At 39.7% G+C, this 14,543-nt stretch overlaps 1 protein-coding gene across 1 annotated transcript in view; it reads right to left on the bottom strand.

Annotated features, from left to right (window-relative positions):
• Nucleotides 1-14,543, bottom strand: part of MAGI2 (membrane associated guanylate kinase, WW and PDZ domain containing 2) — a 765,547-nt gene that overhangs the window by 231,058 nt on the left and 519,946 nt on the right. The window contains exons 5-6 of the mRNA XM_059815959.1: nt 13,729-13,942; nt 1,514-1,593 (exon numbers count right to left, since the gene is read on the bottom strand). Of these exons, the coding sequence (XP_059671942.1) occupies nt 1,514-1,593; nt 13,729-13,942 (294 nt within the window). The remainder of the gene's footprint in view (nt 1-1,513; nt 1,594-13,728; nt 13,943-14,543) is intronic.

Below are 14,543 nucleotides of genomic sequence, written 5' to 3'. Positions count from 1 at the left end.
GATCTCAGCATACAACAGCTAACAGAAAAAGAAAAAAAAAAAGAAAGCAACACACATTTACTCCAAGTAACTCTGTGATATAGTACTCCATAGATCTTGGCGGATTTTTCTTCTGCTTTTTCCACTAGTATTCCTTAAGGAGCAGGAAAAGTTATAGCTTCATGAAAGTAATGTGAGAGATTTAGAATGCAAAACTCCTGTGCCCTTGTTTTGTTTCAGTAACACACTTCTGTTGTATTCACTGTAGAATTTACTCCGGCAGCTAGTGTTGTCAGTGCTAGAATAAGCATCACAAAATCATTCAGACATGTAATTTCTGATGTCAGAAGAGAACGTCAGAATTACTGTTGAAATAAGGAAGGGATTCTTGGAATATAGCGATCTTTCAAAATGAAGCCTTTTACAAAAAAACCCAGGAACATTCTTTACCAAACCACTGACCCTGCATTTCATATAGCCAGCAACTCCTCAGTGACCTCTTTATCAGCCCAAAACGGCACTGAGTTTTCTTAACCAAATGAATGTATTTTGGAAAATTTAAAGTAAATCAGATGCAGTACATGAAAACCTATTAATAGATTTAAATTAATATTTAAAAATACTTTGAATCAATGCACATAGCATGCATGCATTTAATCCTCTGTATCTCACAATAATAAAATAAGTAGCAGTCTTTAGAAATCATTACTTCTTAATTGGCTAATTGAACTGACACTGAACGATAAAACAATGGAAAAAAGCCTCCTCAGAAAAAGATCTATTACAATACATTTTTGCCTTGGCTTTATTAAATGATTTTGATTACTGAAACATTACCAGAGAAAAATAGGAATTATACTGAATGCATATAAGATAGTTCGATATGATCTGTATTATTTCATATCTCTGAATCTGTCAATATAGTCATCTCTCCTGCACCACAGCTACAGCTCCTTTAGGCACCCTCAACAGTATTTACGCTTTTAAATCTTAAACCATTAACAACGCAGGACCCCCCAAATCCAGCCTTGAACTCTGACAGACACTGATCTCTTTTCTCCCTCCCACACTCTGTTTTATCAGACACTATTTTGTTTAAATTGGCTACTAAATAGCATAGCACTGTACCTTTAAATACAAATCAAACAATATTCATATTCCCACGGTGCTGCTAGTTTCCCTTATGCATTGAATCGCCTGTAGATTAAAAGCTCAGAATCTGAAAAGGGATTCTGTTCTGCAGACCAAAGTTCTCTGTAGGAGATGAGGGAGAGGGTCAGTCCCGGAGTCACACACACAACAGGCAGAAAACACACTTGTGATCCTCAGCTTTGGATAGCATCAGAAAGGGGAATAAAAAGCAGAAACACATGGCACACTGAGAACTGGTATCACTTATGGCTTCTAACCAAAGCAGCAATTAAACACCTTTCATCATTCCCCCCAATGCCTGATTTTTGTAAGAACTGAGAGAGAGACACACACACACAAAAGCAAATCCCCTCTGAGCAGCAACGAAAACTTAATAACCTACCATTTTCTTTGCACTCTTCTGGAGGTTTAGCCTTTTTCGCAAGTCGTGGATCCAGCCATGATGTTGTCTTTGTGTTATGGCTGAAAAGAAAAGAGATCACTCTGAGCAGACACATACTGAAAGGAATCAAGTTTATTCCTTAAGAAAAAAGGGTTAGTCCAACAAAATTGCAATCGATACACTTAATTTGCTTACTGGTTCTAAGTAGCCCTGAAGGAGGTGTAAGAGTAATTGTGCAAGGCAGCTGTAAATTTGGCAACCTCAGCTCCCTGTCCTCAAAGCAGCTATTTTTATTAAAATCAACTAGAATGTTGCCAAGTTAACCTCATTGAAAATGCAGAACTCATCCAGAGCAAAAGGAATTTATTACAAATACAGTGTTCTCCCGTTGAACGAGTGCAGGCGACAGGATGCTGTACCATTCTCACAGTTTTCGGATAGAATTATTTTCATCTTAAACCTGTCCTTTTCATAAATACAGGTTTGTTATTTCTCACCAGCAGCACTGGCAAGGCATAGCAAAAGTGATGCAAATTACAGCATGCCTCTGCAAAGTCTACATTTCCGGACAGAGTGATTAATGATACTTTGTTTAACAAACCTTTATCTCTCCATATATAATCCTTCTATCAAGATAAAATAGATATGCACAAGCTGAATGAATCATGTGGCTCCTTTCTATACTCAGAATAGATCTTTGAGGAGTCAGCCATGAAATAGCGTTGAACTGGCACAAACTGTTTTCTGGGAGAATATTTTGCCAAATGAATTGATACTTAGCACAGCTAATGTGACTTAAACACAGATCTTTTCAATGTATACCTTTCCCATAATCATTTGAATTTGGAGCAAAATTCTTTAAATATATTAAGAAAGGAAGACTATAAAACAGAAAAGGATGTGATCATTACTCCTTTATTTTTTGAGATGCTTTTCCTACAATACCATCATTCAGAGACACTTCTAACCCATGTTTTATTTATCTGATACATCCTAGGAGGGTGCTTGTTCCATACAATTTATATAGTACTGAATTATTTATTTTATTATTAATTTGCTGTGTCATTTTAAAGTGTACTTAAGCCTTCTCTTATAAACATTAGTATAAGGTGTAAAAAACCAGTGGACCTGGAAAAAAAATGGATTAGTATGCAATTGGTAGTTGGTGAGTTACCGATTAACTGATACAGTCCATGTGGTCCAAACACCACTGGTTCCACTAGGGAAAAAAAAATGCGCAGAGCCGGTTCCTTCTCCCACCTTGACTCCCTGTTTAGTCCATGGCAGATAACTTTTCCTCTGCCTCGGTTTCTCTCTCTCTAAAAACAAAGGGATACTACCTACTTCTCAACATTATCGTCATGATGTTAAAGCTTCCTCCACATTTTGGATCGGAAAAAAGGTAGATGAGGGTTATGTACGGATAAAGTGGCAACTCAAATGAAAATTGAGGCATTTAAATTCCTACTTTAAGCATGCCCTAGTCTAGAACACCATTCACGACAGGTGAAGAGGATAAACGAAACCTTCCCTTACTTTGAGAGCTGGGCTATATTTGCAGAGTATGAAGAATGATAAGCCAAAGGTAAGGTAAATTTGAAACGATGCCAGCAGCCCGTGCTTGACTGCAAATGTAACTAAGATGCTTTCTCTGAAGCTCCGGCTGCCTGCGGTCTCCTGTAGGGTGTATTTTTATACCACAGTCACAGCCGAACTGCGGCTTGTGCAGACATACTTGAGCTAGCTCTAAATTAACTCGGGGAGATACTGGCAACAATGCCACTGCAGCAGTATGGAGCTCAGCATGGGCTCATCACCCCAGCATCTACTGAGCTACTTGGGTGCAGCCAGCAGCACAGGCTGAGCTGCACACTACCACGGGGACCCCGTTAGCGGTGCCAGAGCTCAGAGCGAGCTTGGGCATACCTGTGGAAGCTGCAGTCACACCTCTGGAGTGTGGGCATGTCTGCACAACAGCCACTCTCCCCCAGCTACTCATTCGGAATGATTTTAGGGACCCCCACTGGTTGCAGGGACTAAGTCGGATTCACAGATAGTTTCCGATGGCTTTAAAAGAGTAATATATGTATGACTACTATTAGCAATTTTGCTGCAGTATAAAGTGGATCTCAAAGCATTTTACAAAGGAAATAAAAATCATCACCCCTGTTTCAAAGGTGGGAACATGGAGTCACAGAGTCATCAAGTGACTGTCCACAGCCACCAAACAAGCCAGTGGCAGAGTCAGTACTTGAAGCCAACTCTGTTGCAAGTCAGCTGGCCAGTGCTTTCCTCACAAGTCCACACAACACCAAAACAGACCAATTCACCAGCCCTGAAAATATGACATTTCTAGAATAGACCCAAGAAATGAGTTTTCAGGCATCTGTAAAGACAGGTGCCAAGCTGAAAATAAGCCAAATTCAGTATTAATGATTAAAAATGTGAATTAGTTGAATTACAGATTCCAAGGCTTTTGTTGAAACTGAGAACAACAACAAGCAAGCAGTTACGCATCCCTTCAGCATAAATGTGGCTTCCATAAACCCAGAAGGACTGATGTCTTCCAGTTTTGTGCACTGTGGCCATTCTAAACAAAACCATAAACAAATTAAAAAGTCAACAGCTTTTCCAGCAGAAGAGTGATCCTTCAGTCTAGAGAAATTTCAGAGGATGAAGATGGTATCTCATCTACATCAGCACTCAGTCTCCTCTTCTAGTTATTGTCTCTCAAATCCATTCAGCAACTTAGTAAAAGCAAAACTCATCAGCAAGAACTTTTATGTATAACAAATAACTGAAGGAGCAAAGTACCTTTTGAATATCATCCCCCTCCTCCTCACCCATCTCCATGCCAGCTCCCTTGCCCTGCCTCTCCAATATCATCTATACTAAACACGCATGCTACATCTTGCCCCTGTACTCAGCGCTGGTGAGGCCGCACCTCAAATACTGTGTTCAGTTTTGGGCCCCTCACTACAAGAAGGACATTGAGGTGCTGGAGCGTGTCCAGAGAAGGGCGACGGAGCTGGTGAAGGGTCTGGAGCACAAGTCTGATGAGGAGCGGCTGAGGGAACGGGGGTTGTTCAGTCTGGAGAAGAGGAAGCTGAGGGGAGACCTTATTGCTCTCTACAACTACCTGAAAGGAGGTTGCAGAGAGGTGGGTGTTGGTCTCTTCTCCCAAGTGACTAGCGACAGGACAAGAAGAAATGGCCTCAAGTTGCGCCAGGGGAGGTTCAGGCTGGATATTAGGAAAAATTTCTTTACTGAGACAGTAGTGAAACACTGGAATAAGCTTCCCAGGGAAGTGGTGGAGTCACCATCCCTGGACGTGTTCAAGGAACGTGTGGACGTGGCATTGTGGGACATGGTTTAGTGGGCATGGTGGTGTTGGGTTGATGGTTGAACTTGATGATCTTACAGGTCTTTTCCAACATTAATGATTCTGTGATTCTGTGATCTTGCAATGGGACTTTAAATACTTCTAGGCAGATGTGCCAGTGGGTAAAAAAACCATTCCTGCTCTGAAGACAGACCCTACTGGAAAGAAGGCAGAATCAAACCCACCTGTCTTCTAACACCTCTACAGTACCATCAATGTCCTCTTTAGTGCTACATAGTGCTAATTGCTTCGATCATCTTAGCAACCAGGTATGCAACATGCAAACACTCCTACAACGAGGACAGACATGACTATGTTGTGCTGCTCTCAGTAAAAAAGGGAAATAAGTAGTCCTGCATTACAGCATAGGGGTTTGGTATACATGTCTACTTCTGTCCTACGCAGGAGGTTTATTTGACAGGGTACTCTTGCAACCTCCCTTGTGCCAGATTTCAAGTTGTGGGTTTTGGAGAAATGCTGCTCTTGCCATAGCCGCTGCCATGCTAGCACTATCCGGTGTTGCTCAGAGTAACCTGTTAGCTGTTTTCCAGCAAGGAGTAGAATTGGGATTAGCCAAGCATAGAAAAAAAGAAAAGCGGCTTCTTCCCCACACAGGTAGGACATGTTGGGAAGGAGAAGAACAAAAGCATGGTGGTGACAGCTTGCTGAATGTCCCAGGGCAGGCTGCAGGGACATCTCTGAAAAGACACGACCTCCCCTGAGTCCCAGGGCTCTGCCTATTCCCTCTTCAGCTAGAAGACTAGAATTTGTAAAAGCTAAAGGGAAACAATATTTAATCTCATTTAAAAGAAGCCTTGATAGGAAAGCTTTAATGATGGGAAAGAAGACAGAAGGAACAGAAGAATGGCCAAATTAACACCAATGGCAAGAGTAACTTTGACACGTATTTGTTTCATGAGCTGCTGCTTAAGCACTAAAAACCTTGTAAAATGTACAGTGTATAACCTGCTTGCCTTACCACCAGGTCTAATGATGTGTGTCCATTTGAGAAGTCTTATAGACAGACCAGAAGGAAAAGGGACTGGGGATTTACAGATTAGTGATGAATGAATTGCAGATGAATAGCAGAGGCAGTTGTGGAATAAATGCACAAACAGGCAGTCGGAGCAGTTGTTACTGACTGAATGATAGTGAAGTGATGCAACAAAAGCATCTTGTGAGAAATACAGCTGTGGCTCCACCAGCATTTTCCACTGGCCACTGTTTGATTACTCAGCAATACCTCATCATTAAAGGGAAGGTTTAGAAAGTCCATTCTTACACAATTTCAATTATCTTGATTACTAGCTAGGATGACTGAGCTAAGAGGTAAGTGCTGGCAAATCAACCATGCACGTCTTAGAATCTGTCTTAAAATCAGGACCAAATACCTAATTTTGGAAACTTTGAAAGCAGTCAACGAAGAATGCCTTTGGTTTTGCTTCAAGCAGGTGGAGCATGGAAATAGCATAACATTTTTAAATTCATCCCAATTTTTTACCTGCTATATAAAATATAAAACACTTAAAGGCCTGAAGGGTTTTGCAAATTTGAAAAATAATTAAAAAAAAAAAAAGTCACTCAGTAAAGCAGCAGAACTTAATATTGCAGCCAAAATTCAATAAAATAATTATTGCTGAACTAACATAAATTCTCCCTCTTTACCAAGTATTTACATCCAGCAGAAATAGTTTATTATAATCAGAGTCCCGTGATATCAATTGTAGACAATTTTAAACATATGTGAAAAAAATATTTTTCAGCTGTTTTAGACAGTGAAAGAAAGCTCAGAATATGTCCCAGAAACCCTGACTCAATCCCCTGTTCTTCTCCTGCTTTTCTTTGTAACTCTGCTTTTAAGATTTCACAGAAACTCTTTATGCCCCAGTTCCCCGTTATCACCACTGGATCTAGGTACCAGGACCAGAGCCTCTCCGGAAATCTCACTGGATACTCATCCATACCTTTAGGAAGTAAAAAAAAACATTAGGAGTGTGGCTTTTCTTATTTACCAATATATTAGCTTATAATTATTTGTTAGACATAATATTATTTTATTTAAGATTTGAATATAATGGCTTTGTGTTAGCAATCTGTCAGTTTAGAGCACTTTGACAGATAAAGTTTCTTGTACTAACAAAGCCCTCAGACAATCTCTTGAAACGTTTTTGAAGGGAATATAGAAAGTAGTTACCGACAGTAATAGCCTTAATGTCGTTTGAAAACACTGCAAACCTATTCTAAATTGTAACTCTTGCAAGGTATGTAATTTGCATGTTATTGTGAAAGGCATTTCAAAATGAGTATTTACCAATGTGCTACTTCAGTGTATTTGGGGACAGTACATATGGGTTTGTTTGAGTTTTTATTGTGAATACATTACATTCAAGATGGTCCTCAATATAACAGCTTGAGCAAAGGGGAGTATATGAGACAGAGAAAAACAAAGTGCACTGTAGGCCACCTGACTTCTAAAATGCTTACTCCTCCCTCCTTTTTGTATGCCTAAGATTTGTAGATCTGCAGAGCTTTTCAGATAGCACAATAATGACTTTCAAGTAATTTATTTGTAGGGGGACAGTAACAGGAAAACAGAGCATTAAAATGGCAATTTTGCAATTCATCCTTTGTGGGGTGCCACCCAAACTTCCTGCACACACATAGGGACAGATACAAAAGGGAGTCGTCCTCTGGCTATGGTTTGAATGGCAGCAGCTGTGACTGCTAGTTCATGTTGCATTTCATGCTGTCAGTCTGTTAGATGTGCCCGGAGTATGTGGTCCTTAAGAGACGCAGGTTTGGGGGTGCCTATCCTGTGAGTCCCAGATGGCCTTGGGCAGTAGATAAGTGCTTATGTATGCAGCCCAAATACAGTGGTGGTGCCTCTAGGCATTCGCAGGAGCAGAATATGCTTATATAAGATGTTTTGGGGAATATATAAATGCCTAAAGCCTCCTTAAGTTGCTCTCTTTGACTCAGGCAGTTAACTTCTAACAAAGAATGGGCTTCATCTCATGCGACTTCAGCCATCTAGAAATTACAAGGCTAATTGTGTAGGATTCCTCTCTGTTCAAGAGAGACACACCTATAAAGAATAATTTATCTTACCTGTCTTCCGGTGGGTCTGGGGACCTAACCATATGCTCTTAGTGACATGCTAGGTGCTATGGCATCTCCTAAATGGCCTTCAGCTGCCACACCAGAAAGGCACTGGTTTTGACAGGTTCTGTGTCATATCTGCCAGGTTCATGGAGATGTCTTGGGCTATTACTGTGCCTCTGCAGTAGTGCTTTGGCTCAGATCAGGAGGTCACTTTTCAAGTGAATCTCTCCATTATCTTCATTTACACACTGAGTGTTCTCCCAGCTTGTAAGCTTCTTTCACTTGAATTTAAACCAGATGATACACAGCAAGAGCTCACCTAATGCACTTCAGACATTCACAGGCATGCAGCCCGTGGCACCTGAAAAGACCTAGTAGTTGTGGATGCCGGATCATCAGCACCAAGTGTTTCACTTTGCAGTCTACTGATATTGCTAATTTAGGTATGGACATGGTTTAGATCAGAAGGAATTCAGACTGGTTTTAACTCAAATCTGGTCTCGTGGACTGAGTTCAGGGATTCAGGGGTTGGAGACAATTAAGTGCACTCCTACAGATCAGCTTTCTTTTTAGTTTCATCTGAAAGGAATCCAGTTCATGTACCCTGAAACATAAACCAAATCACAGTGCGTGGAGACAACCAGATTTGCTTCAGAAGTGTACTTCTGATGCAAGCTTACATACTACTTCAGGCGTACCCTTGAATATCCGAGGGCATCTTTACTGGTAGAAGCACCTACGTTTAGGCAAATTAATTCTGCCCTTATCTTTGGACAGGATGAATCAGCCCCTGGAGGTAATTATCTCTCTCCATTGACCACAGAAGGAATCTTGGCAACTGGTTGATACTAGATACCTAATGCTATATGGCAAGCCAGGTGAGATGAATCTTCTAGTTCAATAAATACGAAGGAGAAAAATTATAATTCCACTACAAACATCAGAGGAAAGGTGCCGGAAGAGGAATTCTGTAGAGCAGAGCAGCAGAGGGGAAAGATAAGAAATAAGGAAGTGAGGAAAGACAACAGGAGTTGAGCTGGCAGTTTGACCTGGATGTCAGCATAGTGAAAGCGAGGGACAATACACCACTAGTACAGACTGAGAATGTCTTTATAACATCCAAAGACAAGAGAATAAAAAAACTCAGCATTCCCCAAATTCTTTTCAGTTCTACCATCTCCCCATTCCTAATTAATTTGTCATGAGGCAAAGAAGTGGTCTCAGGAGAAGGAAACCAAAAGAGATCTTTTCTGTCACTATATGTCATGTTGAAGTCCAAAGAGCATTAGAGATCTGATCATTGTTATGCTGACCAAAACTGACCAATTCAATACAATACATAAACAAGGAAAAAGAATTATGGACATCTGTGATCGAATTCACATGAGCCCTGATGATTCAGAATTGTCCAAACAATAAAGTCATACAGACACAAGATGACTTGTTTCCAAAGAAGAATCCCATCAGAAGTGAATATTAAAACAGCATGTGAAAAAAACCCCTTCATCTTAATTGCTACCTAATTAAAGTAGTAGAAACAACCATACAACCAAAACAGAGCAAATTTCAATATTATGCACTGATACACTGATGATGTAACATACTCACAAAAGTGCCAAGCTAGCTTATAAGAGACGGGTAACTACTGCAGGATATGGAAGTAATCTTGAGCAAGTAGAAGGGTGTACTTCCCCCTCAGTACTTTTAGTATCTTCTAGTACAAAGGATAAAGTTATCAAATGTAATGGTGTAGCTAGGTTTAACTAATATATCATGCTTTCTGATGGTAAACTGATGGAGCAACCAGGAACACCTAAATACATCATGATTCTTCAGGTAAGCAAGATGTTAGGATAAACATATTACTCCTGCAATCAAAAGACTTTCCTACCTTAAAAACTACTAAGAAGAAATACTGATCCCGTTGAAGACAGTAGCAATATTCTTAGAAAAAAACGAGGTCAGGATTTTACTTTCCCAATTTGTAGCTGTACTTCTTTTCAGGTAACACCTGAAATAGCACCAGCTGTATTCAAAAACTTAATGGCTGTTTTTTACTGTGAAGAGGCGAGTCCTTGGCAGAGGCCTATTTTATAGCTGTTTTGTAGTCTTTTATGGTGCTCTCATAAAAAAAGCAGCTTTAACAAATGGAAAAAGATATTGCAACAGGTCCAAAAAGCAATGCTGACTACACTGCTTGGAGAAGTAGGTATTGAAGTAGGAAGAGACTGAATGTCTGTGAGCTGTACTGGGAAGTGCTTTGTTAAACCTCATGTGGCCAAATCCTCCTAAAAATCACCACCACAGGTCAAAGAAGATGGTCCTTTAAAGATGTATTACAGAGGTTTGAGTTTATTCTAGACTTTTCTCCCCTAACAAAACAAATATTAATGTAGTATAAGCAAAGGAAACAGTATGTGCTTTTGAACAGTATAGAGTTAAATAGCTTTCGTTATGGGCTATGTAATGTCCTTGAGACTATTCACCAAGGCTTAGTTGTAGCTCAGCTTAACAAACTGCAGCTCTTCCTGGTTTAATGTCTTACTCTCCTCGCACCCCTTCCAGAGAGCTCTGCTGCCTATAGGTGGATAGAGGGCTGGAGAGAGAGGCAAAATTAATTCTGCCTTTTATAAATAAGTATCATAATGTGTAACCAACTCTACACAACAGTCTACAATGTCATGGTGTATGTGATGGAGTTGGAGAGTTGGGTGAGGGCCGCATATAAGTCTGACTGCACATGAGAGCAGATGCACTGAGAATCTTGACCTTTTTGTATTCCCTTCAGCACTGCACTGGACCAACACAGCCAACGTGTGCTGACTTTGTGAGGACAACATGACACTCCTGTCTCTAGTAGGTGGTTTGAGAGTAGTTGGCAAGGTGAGGTCTGAAGGCTATGGAGAATTGGAGCCTTTCCTTAACCCTGGGAGAGGGAAAAACTAAAAATCAGTGATGGCTACAATTTATTTAAGCACACCAAAATACTCACAGAGGTCATGAGGTCACACTCATCAGCCATGTAGGAAAGAAAGAGCAGAACTGGAGGGTTTTTTGGTTGTATTCCAATTTATATACAGTGTTTTAATTATTGCATGTTCGCATTAGCGTATGTTCTCAATGAAAGCAAATGTAGGAGATGGACTCCTATTTGTGTGCTGTGTATTTGAAAATTCAGATTCATATGTAAGGGAGGCTGGAAACAGCCCAAGAAATGTTCTTAAGTGGCTCTTCTGGAAACACAGTGGTATCATGCAGTAAGGAGGGATGGTCTTCCTGTTCTGTCTGTGAGTGCTAATAAAGGTAAACATAAGGTCATGCACCTATGTCAAAAAAGGGAAAGAAAGTAAGAAACAGACCAAGTCATGCTCTAAAATACAATTATCCTCTGAATCACCCAGTGAATCTAGTATACGATTTTTTTTTCTTTTTAGTCCTCGAGGCAGAGGAAATTCCTTCCAGTGCGCTTTACAAAATGCTAACTGGGCCATTAATGATTAACAAATAAATAATACTGTCTACAGACAGTTATCTGTCTTCTTATGAAGTCACTCCCTCTCTCACTGTAAATCTGCCGCGTTACTTCTGATAGCAGTTTTGATAAATGAGCTCACATACAAATTTTAGAGGTTAGTTTGAGGTGAATGAATGAAAATGCTGTCATGAAATCTAAGACCTTTGGGTATACCTGTGACAACCTGGAACTTAAGATCACTTACTGCTTGAAGTCCTTAGGGTTTAAAGGCACAATTCACATGAGACTCAAATAAAGCAATAAAAGATGCTGCGTACTATGACTTTTTTCCCACCCTTTGTGATGTACACTTTAAAAATGTTTGGTTTTCATCTATTATTTAATAATATAGTACAATCTTTACTACTGTTCTGGGAGATGTTGTTAGACAAATAGGTTTTTGTTGTCTTTTTATCTTTCCGTTTTTTTTCGAAAGCAAATGGAGTCTCTTCATGCCATTAACCAAAGTGACTTGTAAACAAAGAGGCAATTTAACAGCATCCCCACAGCATTACATTCCTACTTAACCCTGTGAAGACTGTGCAATGTGAAACTCAAATGATCAAAAAGTTGTTCCTTTGCTAGGATTCTAGTAAATAATCTGGTGTTTTTACAGATGTGCAATTGCACTTTTTTGCAATTACATTATTCAGGAATATAATCCCAAAGGCAAGGAGCCCTTACAACAGTCTTTCTATCCAGTCTGCACCTCTGATTGATTTCTCTGCTTTACATAACATTAATTTAGTGGAAGTGAATGATGAGCATTGTCAGAACTACAGTGTAAACCAGAGCATTTCCAGGAAAGGAAGTAAGCTGTAACATCAGAGGAATTTGTGGAGTGGAATGGCTGTTCTGTAGAGCAGCAAGGCTATTTGCAGCCACTGTATTTTGTTACAAAATATACATTTATTTTCTATTAAATTGCCTTCTGCACTATTTACCACGGTCACAGTTTGTGTGTTAGTGACCTACCCACCATTCTGTCCTCCACCCCCCAAATGTATCACAGGTTTTTGTTACAACAAGTGAAACAAAAGCGTCACATAATTCAGTCTTCTCTCTGTCAGAGCATTCAATATGTGCAGAAAAACTAAATTTGGGAGTGAGGTAAGAAGGAAACAAGGGTTTAAGCTAGTCCTGAGGTCATCCTAGTTCTCTACTTGCTTGGGCCAAGTTACTAGTAATTGCTCTTTTTCTAGAATAAGCATATTTTTGCCCTTTTCAGCAGACACTTATGTTTTAATAGTTACTGCTCTTTTCAGTCTTGTGGATGCCAGAAGCTATAGTTGGTCATACAGTGTTCATGAAAAATCACGTTCACAAACTTTAGTCTTATCATTTGTTTACACTTCATGTGACAGTCATAAAATTTTACACAAAATAAGGGACTTAAAGCAGAAGTGACACCAACAAATGTTATTTTTACCTACTAATAACCAGAATAATGGCTAACACTCCAAATTGTTTAAGGCAGTTCCTTAAAGCAAACGTAAATGCTACTGCTACCTTTGTAGTAGTGTTCTGCTGATGAAGATGTTGATTTTTCCTTTCTCTTTTTTTTTTGTGGAATGTGATGTTACATGAACTCACTCATTTGCCGTGTTCTTATTTTGGTAACATGTATTAATGACAGCACTTAGAGAAGAAAGAATTTTCATATCCATTTGTTCAACAAGTTGGCTAATTAGTAACAGTAGCAACAGATATGTATAACCTACCAACGAAAAATTTTCTACACATAATTAATTCTCCTTATTGTTAACTCATTTATTTTTGTTATTTCTAAATCTAGCATGGCCTCCCTCTACTGTTCACTAGCTAGTTATTAGCCTGCCTGTCTTTCTTTCCTTGAATTGGCAAAAATCTCAACACTCTCCACCTCTGTCCACATGAGGAAGAAAGAACCCCCAGTGATTGTACTACTTTCCCATGAGCACCAGAACAGCACAAAAACCTTGCTTTCAACAGAAGAAACAACAGCTTTAATTGCCTCCATCGAAGTGCTAAGCACTCCAGTTACCTATTTTAAAAACCAGCATGCTTCAGTGTATGTCAGTAATGCAGAGATTGCACCAGCTCTCAGGAGCCTTGACAGCCAGAACATTCCTACTGTTTTAATGAGAAAGAGTGCAGTGCTCCACTCCACCATACAAACCATTTCTCCACCCAGTTAAATATGATACAGCTATTAGAAAGAGAAGAAGTAAGACTCACTCAATAAAGTAGACTTCCCCCTTTTCTGTATAAGCCATTTCCCAGTTATCAGGCAGTGGGCCCAAGTCGTCATTCTCTTCAGGTTTAGTCTGCTTTGTTACATCCATATCCTCCTTTGCTTCTTCAGGCTGAGTATATCCTGGTGCAGGACAGGGTTGGGTGGAAGATACCTCACCTGAGACACCTGTACTCTTCTCTTCATGTTCACTTGATTCTACAAGAGAAGAAAAATTACACATTTTGGATATCCAAGTTAATGGTGGAGAATTTACTGGGTGCAAGTCTCCAAGGAATGCTCTATGAACTGCAAGTCTTGAAATAAAGAGAAAAAATTCTGTTGAGTTTACACAAGGGTCCCTCTGATGATGCATTTTATCTGGAACACAATAAAAGAAAATAAAGCAATAAAACCAAACTGAAACAAGAAACTAATAAAGAGCTAAGAAACAAGCCAAAGAGTTCTGGCTCATTCTGTCCCAAGCGTCCTTCCAGACCAGCAGTTAGCACTGAGCAGAAGGCAGCTTCATGTCCAGCAGTGCTACTGTCTTGTGTCTTAACTTTTCAAACTATACATGCATAAAGCAACTGCCCTGCTGTTTTAATACAGACAACAAATGCTTTTCAATTAAAAAAGTATATACACTAATTGCTTTACCTATATCCATACATCAAAGAAATCAATATGACATCCATCAACTCAGCAATATATTAACCGTATAGAAAGTGGTTGTGATTTCATTACCACTATAATCTGTGGCAGGCTTCTTTTCCCACAGCCAATGCCAAATGCTTCCCAGTACCCAATGTGGTTGTGT

Source organism: Gavia stellata, chromosome 4 (assembly GCF_030936135.1).
Source record: "Gavia stellata isolate bGavSte3 chromosome 4, bGavSte3.hap2, whole genome shotgun sequence".
Taxonomy (NCBI): Eukaryota; Metazoa; Chordata; class Aves; order Gaviiformes; family Gaviidae; genus Gavia; species Gavia stellata.
The sequence above is the reverse complement of the archived record's forward strand: the minus strand, read 5'-3'. Positions and strand labels throughout refer to the sequence as shown.